This window comes from Nematolebias whitei, chromosome 3 (genome assembly GCF_014905685.2).
Source record: "Nematolebias whitei isolate Nwh7 chromosome 3, NemWhi1, whole genome shotgun sequence".
Classification (NCBI taxonomy): domain Eukaryota; kingdom Metazoa; phylum Chordata; class Actinopteri; order Cyprinodontiformes; family Rivulidae; genus Nematolebias; species Nematolebias whitei.
Window position 1 is genome coordinate 15850109 of NC_056500.1, and position 14697 is coordinate 15864805.

The window sequence follows — 14697 nt, forward strand, 5'->3', positions numbered from 1 at the left end:
TATTTAAGAGACTGAGCTGAAAACAGCACCTCAGACTGAGGAAGTCTCTTGGATGAGAGACGAAACGTTTCTAGATTTTTTTGCTTTGTTTTGTTTTTTGTTTTTTTGAATGTCCAGAGGACCAGATTGAACTTTTTTGGATTGTTCTACCTGGATTATTGAGCATGCATCAGGATATATGAATAAGTATTCAGTTTATAAAGCAATACTTTAATTTTTGTATTAGACAGGTGATCTGTAAAGCAGACGAGGGTGTTAACCTGGTGTGGCATGGGTGTCTTTGTAAGATGTTACTGGAACAAATGCTGGTAAATTAATGTGAGCTTTGTCTCGGGACAAGGCATGGTGTAAGGTTCAACATGAGAGAAACTGCACTTGCGATTATCATTGTTTATTTTGATCTTTTTGTTTTTTTTAAAGATACTTTTAATGTTTAGTTGTGCGTACCGATAATTTAATTTTAGTGATGATGTGTGTATATACTATGTTCAAAATGTTTTTGTTTTTTTCCCCTTGGAGTTATGACATAACTACTTCCATCAGGGAAGTGGGCCAGAGGTCAATTCCTCATTGTGGATGATGCACCATCCTACAGGTCACCTTCTGCTTTGTAAATGCAAACTACTAATTCAAACCGCTCCGCTAAAGAGGGCGTAGGTCATCTAAACACAAAGTCTGTCTTTATCCTGTTGTGGTCAAGTGATTTATTTATTTTTATTTTTGTTCCCCTCTTTTAATTGCTGTCATGCAATGTCTGCCATAACATGACTTTTTAATCTTGAGTACTTCTGTTATGCTTAACTGTTTACCATTTTATCCTCAGTCCCCCTATATATAAAACATATAATGGATAGTTTGGATACTTGAAATGCTGCTTGTTTTTGAGTTTTGACTCTCCACTAATGATGAATCATTAGTAACTGTTGGCACTAATGAGCAACTAGTTTGGGTTTTAGTTTGTTACCTCAGAATGCTGACGCATGTGATGTACATTAGCTTCTTACTCTGAAGTAAAACAGTTTGTCATGACAGATTAAAAAGAGGAAATTGTCCTGCTGTTTAATTGCATTTGAATACTGACTCAATTGTCCTGGTGTTTTAACCCCCGCCCAAGTGTAATAAATAAATGCACATGAAGCTGTAGCTAAACACTTTTATATAGTTGTTTTTTTCTTCACTTGTGCAAATGTTCGTTTTTTTTTTTTTACTCTATCCTCAACTATAGAACACATTTATTGATGGAGAACAAAGTATAGATAAAACTAACCATAAACTTGGTTTTCCATAAATTTAAGCACACTCGTAAATGATTGCATTTCATTGAAACCTTAAGATTTATTGTTCTGTACTTTAATGATTGACACCTTGAATGTTAACATGACTGCCAAACCAGTTGTAGGTTAGCCCTCCCACTGAAATTACATTTATAAACTTCTATCGCTTTATTTTTCCAGTCACGCATTAGTTATTAAAGTTTACTGTACTAAGAATAGAAGTCGTAAAACGATAAGCCACATAGTAAAATGTTGTGATGCTTTTTCTGATTGCTTTAGTGGTATGAAACAAATGCCCAGAATTACCGGTAGTTATGACAGTTGTTTTTTTTGTTTGTTTTTTTTTTCCTCCCATGTGTTTAGATAAGTTCATTTGCTAATAAGTCAACCATATCTCTAATATTTGTATTGCCAAAGCTTTTGAATTTCAGGTGGTAAAATAAATATCCATCAGCTGATCTTGCCTCAGTTTTACATGATAGTTGAGGTGTTTGTTAAAGGAAGGAAATTCTTCTGTTTGCTTAGATACAGACGTTCTCATCCTGCTTCACATAAAGACGTTGGATTGTCAGACAGGATTAATATGAATTAGTGGAAGAATTTGTGGAATTGGCCATCCACATAAACATGTAATTGCTTGTCTCACTCTGCATGTGTCCTTGTGTAAGACAGGGAGGGGGAGAAGGCAGGGACTATGTATTGGCTGGTCTTTTTCATGCATACTTGGCTTTGGGAGGTGTGGCTGTGCTTGACGTCACCCACTACGGAGTGTCACACCACCGTCAAACACAAAGTGGCTTCCGCTCTGCCAGCAGAATCCTAAAGAACACGGCAGAGCTTTTTCTGTCAGGATGTGGCAAAGAGCGTAATTAGCACACTTGTCTTGGGCTACAATAGTAGAAGAGTCGTGTTCTTGCTTTGTTTGTAGCTGTTTATATTTTTCAGACTGAACCGATTTTGTGTTTTTTTATTTATTTATTTATTTAATTTTGACCATCTGGTAGAACAAGAAATGCCTACTGTGAGTAGGTATATAGGTTTTCGTTCAACAAAGCGATTTAAAATTAGCAGGTAAGCCTCTGAGCTTTTTTTTATGTTTTAGCAATCTAAAAGTTGATTTATTCTTTTGTGAAATCTAGTTTACAAAAAATCTAACTTTCCTCATATACTTTATTTACATAATCGGTTATGGTAGACATGTTTATTGGTCTGTGTTTATCCTTCAGGTTACTCTGTTCTTTCAGTTAATATGGGGTTTGTTTTCTGGTCAAGGACAGGCCATGGTTTTCAAAGATTTACGGACTGTAGTTATCCCCTCCAACACACACACACACACACACACACTATGAAAATGCCCAGTCTGATGTGTATTTAAGATCACACGGAGCTGATTGGAAAGGATGAGCATTTGTTTAGTCTGAGTGCGGACGATACGTGCATCATTAACATTTTATTTTTTTATAGGAAAATGATGAACGCTACCAGCACATCATAAAGATTAAGCTTTTCTCTGACGATACATATTTTTAACTTGAGTTTTCAGGGAGTTAAATTATTTTTCTCAACTCCGTCTAAATGATTGAAAAGCAAAATGCCAACAGTTTCTGTAAAAGCTGCTGTGTAAGGACAGAAATTTTGGTTTGGTTGTTTATGTGGTTTTACATATGACGGATGTTCAGGCTTTTGTTTGTTGTTAAATGTTGGGTTTTCAACTTTTATTATAGTTTTCAACTGTTTTGGATTCCTATAAATTGCAATGGTAGACTTAAATACATATACTGTGTATATATTTGAGGTTTCATGCAATTGTGCTCGCTGTGGAGGCCCCTGAAGAAGTAGCAGCCGAAAGGGGAGGAAATGTCAAATTTAATTGAGGTTTAGAAGACGTGCAGTAGATTTTATCAGCAGATGTTGTAACTTGATGATTTGTGCATTTCATAGTGGTAAAAATGCAAGAACCGTAATTCTGTTGTGACATGTCTGTTTATACAACGGTCTCCCCAAAACAAATGCATTCTGCATGCTCATATTTTCATGCAAGTCGCTGCTTGAAAGATTAAACATGTTTCTCTCCTTTTTGTTTGCCTCTATCCAGCAGCTACCCAGTGGAAGGTGGTGGTGGACTGCCAGCCAAAGCCAAGAAGAGCAGGAGCACCCTGAGCAATGGCAGCATCAAGAAGGTGGAGGCGAGGAAAGCCTTGAGTTTAGAGGCTGCCCAGCTCGAGATCCAACAGCAACACAAAACTCTCACCAGACAAGTAGCCATCAGGTAGGACTCCCAGGGAAACAGTCACAGCAACTGTAGCAAAGTTTTATTCATTCATCACAAGACCTGACTCTCAGCTGCTGCGCAGTCATGACACACACATGACTTCACACTCATTGAAAGCTTTTTCATCACATGATTCAAGTATTTGAAATATATTTGTGATAAATGATGAAAAGATGAATGTTGGGCTGTTGCTGCCTGTCTGTGTGGCTTTAGGCAAAGCTCTCTGTTAGCATTGAGAAATAAAGTGAATGAAAACATCAAGACAATAGAATGATTTTCTCACTCGTTCTCTGCTGTGTATTTTTATTTAAGCTGTTCAAATGTAATTGGCTCTCCTGCAGTATTGATAATGCTCATAATAAGCTTTTGTTGGCTCATCAGAGTTGGTAGAGAATGTCCACATTAAGTATGTTTTAGAAAGGTCTCGTTTGAAATGTGTTCATGTTGTGCTTCTGTTAACATCGACAGCTGGCTTTGTGTCTCTGCAGGTCGGAGACATTTGAAGTTGACAGCAGAAGCTTCGAGAGGACAGACGGTACTGGCACACAAAGTGTGAGTGCATCTCAGCTTTTACTGTAAACCATGATGTAATTATCAGCAGGATCTTTGTGAATCTCTTTTTAGTATTTTATCCTTTAAATTTCAAAAATGAATTTTCTTGTTTCAGAGCTTCACAAAACACAACAAGACATTCCACAGGTTGTTTCCAGACATTCCTGAGAGTGAAGACTTAATACATGGTAACATTTAATGAGATAAAAATCATTTTAAATGATGACAAACTGTCCAACTGACACTAAAAAGGTTTGTTCTGTCCTCCCAGCATACATCTGTGCCCTGCAAAGGGAAGTGCCATATCATGGCCGACTCTACATCACTGAAACCTATGCCTATTTTTATTCCTCAGTTTTGCTCAAGGACACCAAGGTAGGCCTCTTTTTGAACCTGGCACATATTTATCTAGCCTTTAACTGATTTCTAAGTTTGATCTTTATACTTGTTTTCTTTTCCAGGTTATAATTCCAGTTTCCTCCATCCGCACAGTCAAGAAGCAGAATACAGCTTTGCTGGTACCAAATGCCTTGTCGATTCGTACCACAGAAGGAGAAAAGGTCAGTTTATCACCTCCAGTCCATCATAGCATCATGCTCAAAAGCAAATTTATTTATTTTTGAGAGATGATTTTTATTAGATTTACTAGAAAGATGGCTTTTCTTTTCTTGTCATTGTTCAGTACCTCTTTGTGTCGCTGCGGAACAGAGAATCGTGTTACCAGCTGCTGCGCTCCATTTGTCCTCAGGTAGAGGTGAGTAGCTTGGGCCAAACATCACAAAGTACAAAAAAAAACCCCGATTCTGCTGCTGTTAAGACACTACAAACATTGAGGCTGCATTAGAGTTGGCTAATGGTTGTTGTGAAAGACTGTAAAAGTACAGTGTTTCAGCTGCTTTGTTGCAACGAAGTTGCAACTTTCTTTGTCAGTGAGTCTAATTTGTTTCCAATCTACTTCCATTTTGCAACTTACATGACAGACGGTAAGATTGCTTGACCCATGTGGAAATATAACCCAGGGTGAGCTGACCTGACATATGAACAAGATGTCTGTAATGGCTGAGGTGGTGAAGCTCACAACGTTGCCTGAGACATTTAGTGAGGCATTTTTGCCTTTCAGTGAAACTCTGTATGTATCAAGAGTGTAAATTTTACTTTACACCACAAATGAAACACTTTGTGCAATATCAATTTAGTGTAACTGAACATTTCAAAGACTAAACTTGTGCAACCAGAATTTTTAACATCTACATATAAAACACCCAAAACAAAGCACAGCTAGCTTTAAGCATTAACCTTTAATTTAAACATTAACCTTTAATTTAAACATTAACCTTTAATTTAAACATTAACCATACAATTTAATTGACAAGAAAAACTATTTACTTGCAGTTACCTTCGTACAGACAAACGTGGTAGTTCCCATTTATCACTGCTGTATTCAGCTGCTCATGAAGTCGGCCTCAGGCTTTTATCCATCTTTTACATTTTTCCCGACTCCGTTCAGGTTTTGCTAATGGAATAAACTGTATTCCACCATCTAAACACTCAGAGTAGCGTGTGTCTGAATTACCGTACATGTTCTCCACTGATTGGTCAGTTGCTGACTCTACTGGATTGATTGACAGATCGTGTCATGTTAGTGCAGAATACAAAAGTACATTCTATAACTTTCAAAGTTCAGACTATTTGTCAGAAATCTAATGTTCTATGTTTTCTTTGTCTTCCAGGACCGTAGCACAAACAGTAGCCCCATCTTCTCAGGCGAAAACAGCTTTGAAAAGAACAAACTTGTGGTAAGTTTCTTTTGTGGACTAAAGTCAAATAAAATGCAAAAAGTAATCTGTCTAAAGTTATACGAGTACACTTTACTGAAGTGTTTTTTATAAGAATCAATAGTATAGGAGGGATCATTTAGATCACTTGTTTCTGAAGTAAACTTTTTATTTATTTTTGTCACACAGAACTCCAGCCAGTCCAGTTTGGACGACAGCTTCGACCACACAGATGGTTCTGGAACTCCATCTTTGCAGGACCAGCCTCACAGAGGTAGGTTTCAAAGCTCTCTTGTACTTTGTGCTTGTCTGCCAAGTTTTGTTTTTGTTTTACTTTACTGGTGTAACAGATGTTTGCAATTTTTTTTTAGAAATTAAACATGTTCGTCCTTTTTTTTAAGGCTTAAATAAATGCTCATTTTTGATTGACTTAAAGCAAAACAAAGTTTGTTTTGCTGCTGTTATCTTCTCATTTCTGTAAAAGACTAGACATTCAAAGTTCAAGGTCTGAAAGAAGTTTAACATTGATATTTGTCTCTTATCTCCTCCTCCTGTAGAAGCAGTGCCTAATGGAAACTGTTCAGCTTTCAGGAGCCTGCACATGCAGGAAAGTGACAGCTCATCCTCAGAGGAGCTCTCAGAGTCAGGTAGGACTTTATATTCAAGCTGCCGTGACAGAGAACAAAAAGCAGGCTGGATGCTGATGAATAGATATAATCTGAAATGGAAAGAAAGAGTCATGATATTCATGCTTTGTTTACCTTCCAGGTGGATCGTGGGTGTGGAATGTGACGGAGAAAGCCAAGTCTCTGCTGGTTCAGAGGGAGGCCAGCACCGTCAACACCCTTCTCTTCATTTACTTGATTTTGTAAGCAGCACCACTTTTCTTTTGTCTGTCCCGTCTCCTCCCGCTCAGCTCTTTTACAGGGTTCCCAGCAACTCTGCAAACAAAGGAAAACTTTTTAAGATGGGAAAACTCAGGGAATTTGAAGTGATTTGCTCGTTTAAAAGATCTTTTAGAAGTTTTGATGTGTGCGTACATTAATGCTATAGTGTTCTAGTATCACTGAGTCCACGTTCTGCTCCTACAGTGTACAAAGTACATGTCTCCACACTGATTGGCCATGGTAGCTTTTTAATTTCTGATGATATATAATTAATTATATTGATTGTTTTGTTTTGATGAAATGCTGGGAACCCTGGTTTAATCTTTTCATAATCTACTTCTCCCTCTGAAAGTCACAATCCCTTAAGAAAACTTTTTTTTTTTTCCTGGTTACAAATAAGATTCTTTTCAAATCTGTAATCTGTTATGTGATGTTTGTAATTAGTGTTTTGTTAAACTGTTTACATTAAGTTTACCTTCTTAAGTGATTTTTTTTTGTTTTCTCATTATTTTTGTGTAGTTGTTATAGAACAAAGTTTGGTGCAGCTGGTCCTAAAGTGTGAAATGTTATCCGTGTTCCAGGGTTGTGCTGCTGCTTCTGTCTTCGGGTTACATCGCTCTGCGAATTGTGGCCCTTGAGGAACAACTAACATCCCTCGGTGCTCTGCCAGAGTTCACTTTACAGAACGGGTAAGATGTCTCCTTTCATTTGTGTTTTTGTTGCTTTGTGCTGGACAGCTTATGATGCCCACAATGAATGAACACTGGTACATAACACCTTGCTGTTGAATAGAAACTTTATAGGTTAAAAGCTTGCATTAATCTCTCCGCTTTAAATTCTGAACTGTTTAGTGCTTCCACCTGGTGGGCGAATCTGCAAACTTCAGTTTGTGGTTTTTGTTTTGTAGTCGTTTAGTTTTTGTAAATTGAGCTCCATCTTTTTCACTTGAATAGTCTTAAAACTCATGAGTATATAGCTTTTATTATCCTGTCATGTTTAGTGATGTGAGGCCCAATTTTTTTAATCAATGCTCAGATCTGCAGTGACTGTTTTTGCACTTTGTTGCTGTCTGAAGTTTTATACATTCTGTTAGAATTACAAAAGGCAGAAGTTTTCTCTTGGTGCAGGTGTAAAACCCAACCAAAATGGAAATTCACAAGTACCAAACTAAGAAAAGGAAGTGGGTGAAATGCAGTATTCAACGACTACAAACTAAAAGCCCATTCAAGAACGATGGGTTTAAGTGTTTGTGTCAAACCGCTGGTTTATAGAGTTAAGTTTCTAACAAACATAACCTCCATAACTTCAGCCAGTAATTAAACTGTAGAGTTGGTACAAGCCAAATCATGCCTGTCTTTAACACTTTTATTATCGATTCTTCATCTTTTTGTAGTTTCTTGAACATTTGTGGTGCTTTCTTTAAGTGTTTGCTCCAGTATGTCAGAGTACTTTGACATCTTCTCTTAGCTTAGTCATAGAAAAACCACTTCAGCTGAAATGACATCAAGACTCTCTAGTTTTCGATAAAACTACTGTTAAAGTTCTCATTCTTGTGACACATTCTGGTAGTTTAGAACAGGGGTTTTTTTCCCCTACAAAAACTGTATTCATCATTGTTGCACTGATCTTACAGCTTTCGTTGCTCTCAACAGGTATCATAAAGAAACGTAACAGTCGGCAATGGAGAGCAAGATTGGTGGACTCATGACTGGAAGATCTTCTCAGCAGAACTCAAAGGGCAACCTTTAATGTACTCAGACTTTGATCTCAACATGGCCTGTGCTGTTACACAGAGAGAGTGGCCAACCAGTGCAATTTCAGAGATGTTAACTTGAAAAGCTACACTTCCTCCTTGTGCGATAAACTAAAGGACATGCCACAGCTTTGTCACCCAGAGCCAAGCCAAAACTGTTCTCACACTGCCTGGTTGCAGCGTGACCGTTAATACCAAAGCCAAATGGCTCAAACCCTGCAAGGTGCCACACTAGCCAAGTTGTCGGGCACTTGCAGAAAGTGTTCCACATCTGTGAATTTTCCGTTGCCCATTGTCCTCTTCTCCCTGAGCATGCAGTCTGAATAGGGCTATACCAGTCAGCATTAGCCTGCTGTAGTGCTTTTTACTGCACCTCAATACTGGAGACATAATGCTATGCATAGCCAAAGATGCGCACAGTGCACATCTTTTGCATGAGCGCACGAGGATGACTTTCTCTCTCTTCTCTAACCTCTTATCGCTAAACCGTATGTTCAGTCCTGTCTCCATCTTTACATTCAGAAAGTTTTTGGTTCAACTGGTTTTAAACTTTTGTGATCTGGTGTGGGATGGAATGACTAAAATCTTAAATGTAGCTCAATCCACCGAGGCTCCATGATTTCCTGATGGTCTTATCCTTTCTCTCTCTCTCAAATCAGTAATGATTGCAGTATTACTTTCCTCGTCTTTGGCATGATTTAAACTTGTTTAATGATCATTGCTCAGTTTTCCTTCCAGTCTCTGCTGGATGAATGCATCAGTGCACAAGTACTTAGCACAACAAGACACAAGAAGGTTGTCTCAAAGGTGTAGACCTGCTTTCTCAACAGTTTTCCATGACTTTAGTCTTTGAGACTGGGTTTTAATTCTGTCTGGTTGAAATGTTTTAACTGTGCCACCTACCAGGAAAACTAGCATTTTGTGCTAAAGCACAAACCTTTCAGAGACTGGCGTCTGGAGGACTAATCACTGGTAATGTATTTTAATGCATGTGTCTGCAGGCATCGACACTCGACTGAAACTGTTCATACATTTCGCTCCTATCAAAGGAAACTTTATACCCACATTTCCTGTAAGGTCTTGAATTTTCAAAAGCAAAGCAAATGGTCCTAAAAAGGAAATTTCAATATGCAACAAAATATGCATGAAAAATAAGTAATTTATGTTTGTGTGCTGTTTTTAAGTGAAGCTTTCGTGTTGGTCAGGAAGAAATGGTTTTAAAAGAAATGAGTGAGGAACAGCTCAAGTGAGCGAGCGCACTTTAAAAACGTGTTGTGCCTGTCGCCATCCAACACGTCTCTGTTTGATTGGTGGGAGAAATGGTAAAGCTGGCATTCTGTGGGATTTGATTGTGCTCAGTTTTGTTTTATTACAAATTAATTTCACTCAGGGTTGGTGGGCACAACCTGCCATTTGGTTTTAGCTGTTCCAGCTTGTCGTGTCATTGTCTAATGTTCATGATGGGTTTCACGTTTTGCACCTCTTTGTTCCTCGACTTCTTTACGAGGGAGAATAAAAATCCTCGACTTTAAATTAACTGCATTGAGCTCCTGAGAATGCTTGCTGCTTCGTTCTTCCCCTCATTTGATTTTGTTTTTTAACCCAACAAAACGTGTCCATACCATATTTCAACATCTGTAGTGAGTGAATCAACTTCTGCTACATCCTCATCCAGAAGTGTCGTGAATAATGCAAATGTTTTTACCAAACCACAAACGTCACCGGGGGGGCAGCACTCACAAACTGTCCTCCTGTTGACCGTTTCAACACTCTGGATGAGGACCATTTTTGTGTGATTTTTGCACTAGAGTATTGTAAATAATTTTGTACCAATTGTCCATGTCCTTAAATCTACTATGGCTTTCTCTATGTATTTATTCGCATTCTGTGTAATTTAAAGTAATCTCTGGGAGATTGCTTTGCTATTGTAAAATAAAACAAATGTTTGGAAATAATATTGATATATTTTTTTTTTTTTTCATTTTGTATTCCTGCTTGAATGAACGGTGTACCTGGACTTGGGGAGTGTCATTCAGTTTATTCATTCAATATGCTGGCTTTCTATACCATCGTTAAAATAGTCTATACCTAGGCCTGTCACGATAACAAATTTTGCTGGGCGATTAATTGTCTCAAAAATTATTACGATAAATGATATTGTTTGAAATTTGACAATTAGTAATTGTCAAATGTAAGTTTGTGTTTTGTGTGTAGTACCTTTTTTTTTTTTTAACCACTGGATGGCAGTTTAAGACTGAACGGCAGGATGGATAGTGAGGGAGTGAGCAGTGTGTCTTTAAGAAAAATGGGAGGGAGACCCCTTGACATGACATGAGCTGTCTGGTTCTCAAAATGGCGGATGCTTAGAGTGGTTTGAGCTAATTAGCATAGCATTTTTCACACAAAGCTTTATATAAAAAAAAAAATTTTTTAATCGGTAAACAAGTTCTCGACTTTTTTTTTTTTCTCAGAAAAACAAACTTTTTATATGAAGGCACGGGTTTAAACTGAATTTTGAAGCTTCAACAAAAACAGGACTTTTGTTTTCCCAGAGGTCAGCCTGTTGGCTTGGCTTGTAGCTTAACTTCTCAGCTTGGCTACAAGCAATCCAAAATCTCAATTTTGGAAATGGATTTTAAAGAGAAAGGGACGAGTCAGTGAAGAGCACCAGAGTTGAGCTTTTTGTCATCCAGTGTCTTCAGTAGAAACAGACAAACGATAAAGCCAATAAATGAAAGTGAGGTAGATAATTTTCATTTATCATGAGATTTAATTTGATTGTTTATCGTGACAGGCCTATCAATACCCTCGATGTAATGACATTACAAAAAATACAATGTTTGTTGAAAGTCTAATCAAAACTGATCTTGATTTAAGAAGTTTCTTTACCATTTGTTAGAACTTCTAGAAAAGGGAATGCCCAGAAACAAACATGGGGTAGAGGCAGGGCAGCCGACTCGGGACCAGAGAGCTCCAGGCTCAATCCCCAGCCATTCCCACACGTGTGTCTGAGCAAGACACCCAATCCCCAATTGCTCCCTGGCAGCCTACACAGCTGCCCACTGCTCCACCTGGGTGTATCCCAGGTGTGATTGGTCAAATGCAAAGCAATAACTTCACCATTGTATGGGAACATACAATGATGACCTAGCACTTTACTTTTACTTTACATGTAATGAAATTGTGCAGAGTTGTACCTTGTTGGTTGTTTAGCATCATCTAGTGGGGAATCTCTTGCACTGAAAAACTGCTGCAAAGCAATCCCACTATTTTTACATTGACTAAACTTGATTCATTAAAGATTCGGTTCTGTAAAAGTCTGATTAAGTGAAAATGGTTTAAAATCAGATTAGCTACACCTTCAGTCATTGCTTTGTCATTAAATGTATTCTTAAAACTTTTTAGTGTTTTTGTCCAAAGGTAATTCACCCATGTGTGAAGTGTCTCATTATTCCATAAAACTGGCAAAGCAAATAGTAAAGACACTTATTTTTGGAGGCAAAAGAAACTATTACAAAAGATCATCGAGTTACAATTAAAACTATACAGGATTTTCTGATTCTGTGTTTATTCTACTGAAAGCAGTTGTGACTTCTCCATCCTGCTCAGCTGTCCGGGTTGTTTGAAGGAGCCAGTGCAGCACTGGTTTGTCTGTAAGCACAGAGCTGAAACACACCTAAAGAAAATAAAATAAGTTTGTTTTAGCTTTAATATTCCATAGGACATCTTCAAATGCAGTCAATCAGGTGTGAGATGCTGATGACGAGTTAATCGTCTCCAAATTCACAAGCACACAAAAGGCATGGGTTGTACTAGTTATAACAGCAAAAATATATTTGATACAAACTAAAGCAAAGCAGCTATTCTGATAAGATGCAATAAATAAATATCTCTCAAAAAATAAAAAGATGATTAAAAACCTGCTGCAAAAGCCAAAACGACAGCAACCCAGCCGATGATGTAAGACCAGGAGAAGCGCCAGTCCACGAAGCGTTTACCAAAGAAAGTGACGGTCACACCAGTGTAAATTGCCAAAGCCAGAAGAGCAAGGAAACCTGGTATAAAAACGCAAAAGACGATTAGTTAAAACAGCGTTGAAAAGAGCTGCACTTGATCCAAAACACTCCTGAAGCTCATGACGTCACAACGCGTCAGCAGCCTCAGTAAAACATTTTGTTTTTGGGATAGTTCCTGGTTACCTGACAGGACCAGAGCGATGCCACCTGTACGGACTCTCTTGTTCTTGGTGCCATTAGTGAAAGCACTCAGACCCAGAATGATGCCAGCAAAACAGCTCAGCACTGCCAGCAGCATGAAGGCCCGTGTAGCATCCCAGAAAGCTGGACCGCAAACACACAATGAACGTGCACTTAAAGTCCAGATTCTAATAAGTGGGTTTCAATCAGGTTCAAGAATTTAACAATCCACATACATTTAGAGGAACTTCAAGTTTTCTAACCTTTCTGAACCTCGTGCCTCTTGTCAGATACTCACCCACAGCGATGGTGTGTGCATGGCATTTGTGGTTGATGCAGAACCTCCAAAGGCCCTGATTGGCTGAGCTGCCAGAGTATCGATACTGCATCCAGAAGTCTGTCGCTGTGGAAACGATGAGAAGCACGAGTGTGGCCACGCCGCACAGAGTGCCTCCTCCTGCTAAAGTGTACAGCATCGTGGAGAGGACTTGGAAAACACTGTCCTTTTAAACATTCAGCAACTGTTCAGGAAGTAGAGGACAAAATAAAAATCACGTTTTCCATGCAATTTGACATTAAAGTTTCCTTTTGGTTTCTCCACCTTAGTCACTTTTAAGTTGTGGAATTATTCACTAAATGCTGCAAACCAACTATTTTTGTCTCCTACTAGTAAATGCATAAAACTAGATTTTTTTTTTTTTTTTAACCAGTGAAATAAATTATCACATCTTAAAAATACTTAATTTAATTAAAACTTTCTGATGAAGTGACACTTTTCAAAGTGCTGTGAAATCGGTTGCAGCCAACAGGTCTGACAATAGGCCTGCCTGCCAGGCAGATCAGAGCCTTTGTTCACCATTAATTCCCCTCCAGGCATCACAAACTGTTCCAAAAAAGTTAACAGACCGGTCAGCACTGAGGCCCTCTGTCACTCGGCCAGCAACCTTTCATTGGCTGATGTAAACTCTTCTTCTCCTTGCATCTCTTTAAAAAGGCCAAAGTAACCCAACGCACACCAAAGTTCACCTTATATCAAAAAGTATCTAATAATGAGAAACCATTGATAATGAGGTCAAGCTCAGAAACTGCACAAATATTTTCCATAAAGAGGAAAAGACCCAATCCTCAATCTCTGCCTCCTATAGTCAGCTTCACAGATGCTCTCTAACGCCTTAAAGACAGTCTCATCCTCCTGGGTGTGCAGTAAATACACATTCTATGTAATTCCAGATGTTTTTATCTCCGTTACCTTTACTTTGGTCGGTCTCGCTCCAGGGTCGCTGCCTCTAACTGTGCCTATCCTTTTTAAGCCCTGTACCTCAGTCCCTCATTGTCCAGGAAACAAAGGGGGGAATGATCGAGTGCAGCATGTGAGTGGCGGCAAATCCCCTCGCTGCCATAACCTCCATCCCGCTGTCACCCCACTGGCTGCCCCCATGCACTTGATTTTGTTCAATGCATGATTTTTGTTCTGTTACTGAACAATAATGAATAGTTGTTGTGTTTTTTTTTTAGTAAATTGAAAAGCATCAAGTGCATAAAACCCATTAATTATTTACCTAATGTCAAAGTTCATGCTCAACATTCCAGGTAAAAAAATCCAACAAAGTTCAGTCAGGTCATCTGGATGTTTTTTTTTTTTCTTTTCGTTGAGATATTTTGTCCTTCATCCAAAGAACTTCATCAGTCTGAGGAGCCACAACAAACTCAGTCCAATAAGTGGCTTACTCACATAGTTGACCAACCAGTTTGCTGGTGATAAGATGGTTTCTGGGGCACGCCCTTGCCCCTGTTTACTAATCTGAGGCAGCCATAGCCAACCTGGTTCAAAACATCAAAATTCATGCTCAATAATCCAGGTAAAAAAAAACCAAGGTTCAGTCTGGTCATCTGGGCGTTTTTTTTTTATAGATGTTTCATCCTGGGCAGCAAGGTGGCACAACAGGTAGAGCTGCTGCCTCTCAGCGAGCAGGTCCCTGGTTCAAATC

The 14697-nt window shown here is 38.6% G+C and overlaps 2 protein-coding genes across 4 annotated transcripts in view; one reads left to right on the forward strand and one right to left on the reverse strand.

Annotated features, from left to right (window-relative positions):
- si:zfos-943e10.1 (GRAM domain-containing protein 2B) overlaps positions 1-9906 on the forward strand; it is a 15612-nt gene extending 5706 nt beyond the window's left edge. The window contains exons 1-13 of one of the 2 annotated variants that reach the window (XM_037698036.1): positions 2166-2345; positions 3370-3543; positions 4035-4098; positions 4214-4286; positions 4370-4473; positions 4560-4658; positions 4781-4852; positions 5829-5894; positions 6063-6147; positions 6431-6520; positions 6642-6741; positions 7342-7449; positions 8413-9906. In XM_037698036.1, the coding sequence (XP_037553964.1) occupies positions 2287-2345; positions 3370-3543; positions 4035-4098; positions 4214-4286; positions 4370-4473; positions 4560-4658; positions 4781-4852; positions 5829-5894; positions 6063-6147; positions 6431-6520; positions 6642-6741; positions 7342-7449; positions 8413-8431 (1113 nt within the window). In that variant the 5' untranslated portion in view covers positions 2166-2286 and the 3' untranslated portion in view covers positions 8432-9906. Of the gene's footprint in view, positions 1-2165; positions 2346-3369; positions 3544-4034; positions 4099-4213; positions 4287-4369; positions 4474-4559; positions 4659-4780; positions 4853-5828; positions 5895-6062; positions 6148-6430; positions 6521-6641; positions 6742-7341; positions 7450-8412 lie in introns of those variants that run through there. The other variant, XM_037698035.1, reaches the window with a different exon arrangement.
- Positions 9907-12042: 2136 nt separating this feature from the next.
- lim2.2 (lens intrinsic membrane protein 2.2) lies at positions 12043-14007 on the reverse strand. Of its 2 annotated transcripts, XM_037674562.1 has the most exons (5): positions 13959-14007; positions 13008-13230; positions 12713-12853; positions 12434-12568; positions 12043-12189 (listed from the first exon to the last, which is right to left on the reverse strand). In XM_037674562.1, the coding sequence occupies exons 2-5, from the start codon at positions 13183-13185 to the stop codon at positions 12119-12121; spliced, it is 525 nt and encodes a 174-aa protein (XP_037530490.1). In that variant the 5' UTR covers positions 13186-13230; positions 13959-14007; the 3' UTR covers positions 12043-12118. The 2 variants fall into 2 exon arrangements, with proteins under 2 accessions (XP_037530490.1, XP_037530491.1); XM_037674563.1 differs by lacking the exon at positions 13959-14007 and having other exon boundaries at positions 13008-13254.
- Positions 14008-14697: the final 690 nt, after the last annotated feature.

Excerpts from the sequence above, each read along its gene's own strand:
- lim2.2 (XM_037674562.1), bottom strand. The coding sequence starts at position 13,185 with ATGCTGTACACTTTAGCAGGAGGAGGCACTCTGTGCGGCGTGGCCACA. Across the intron at positions 12,854-13,007 it reads TGCACACACCATCGCTGTGG|CTTTCTGGGATGCTACACGG; the intron begins GTGAGTATCTGA and ends TTTGCGGTCCAG. Across the intron at positions 12,569-12,712 it reads CATCGCTCTGGTCCTGTCAG|GTTTCCTTGCTCTTCTGGCT; the intron begins GTAACCAGGAAC and ends TTTTTATACCAG.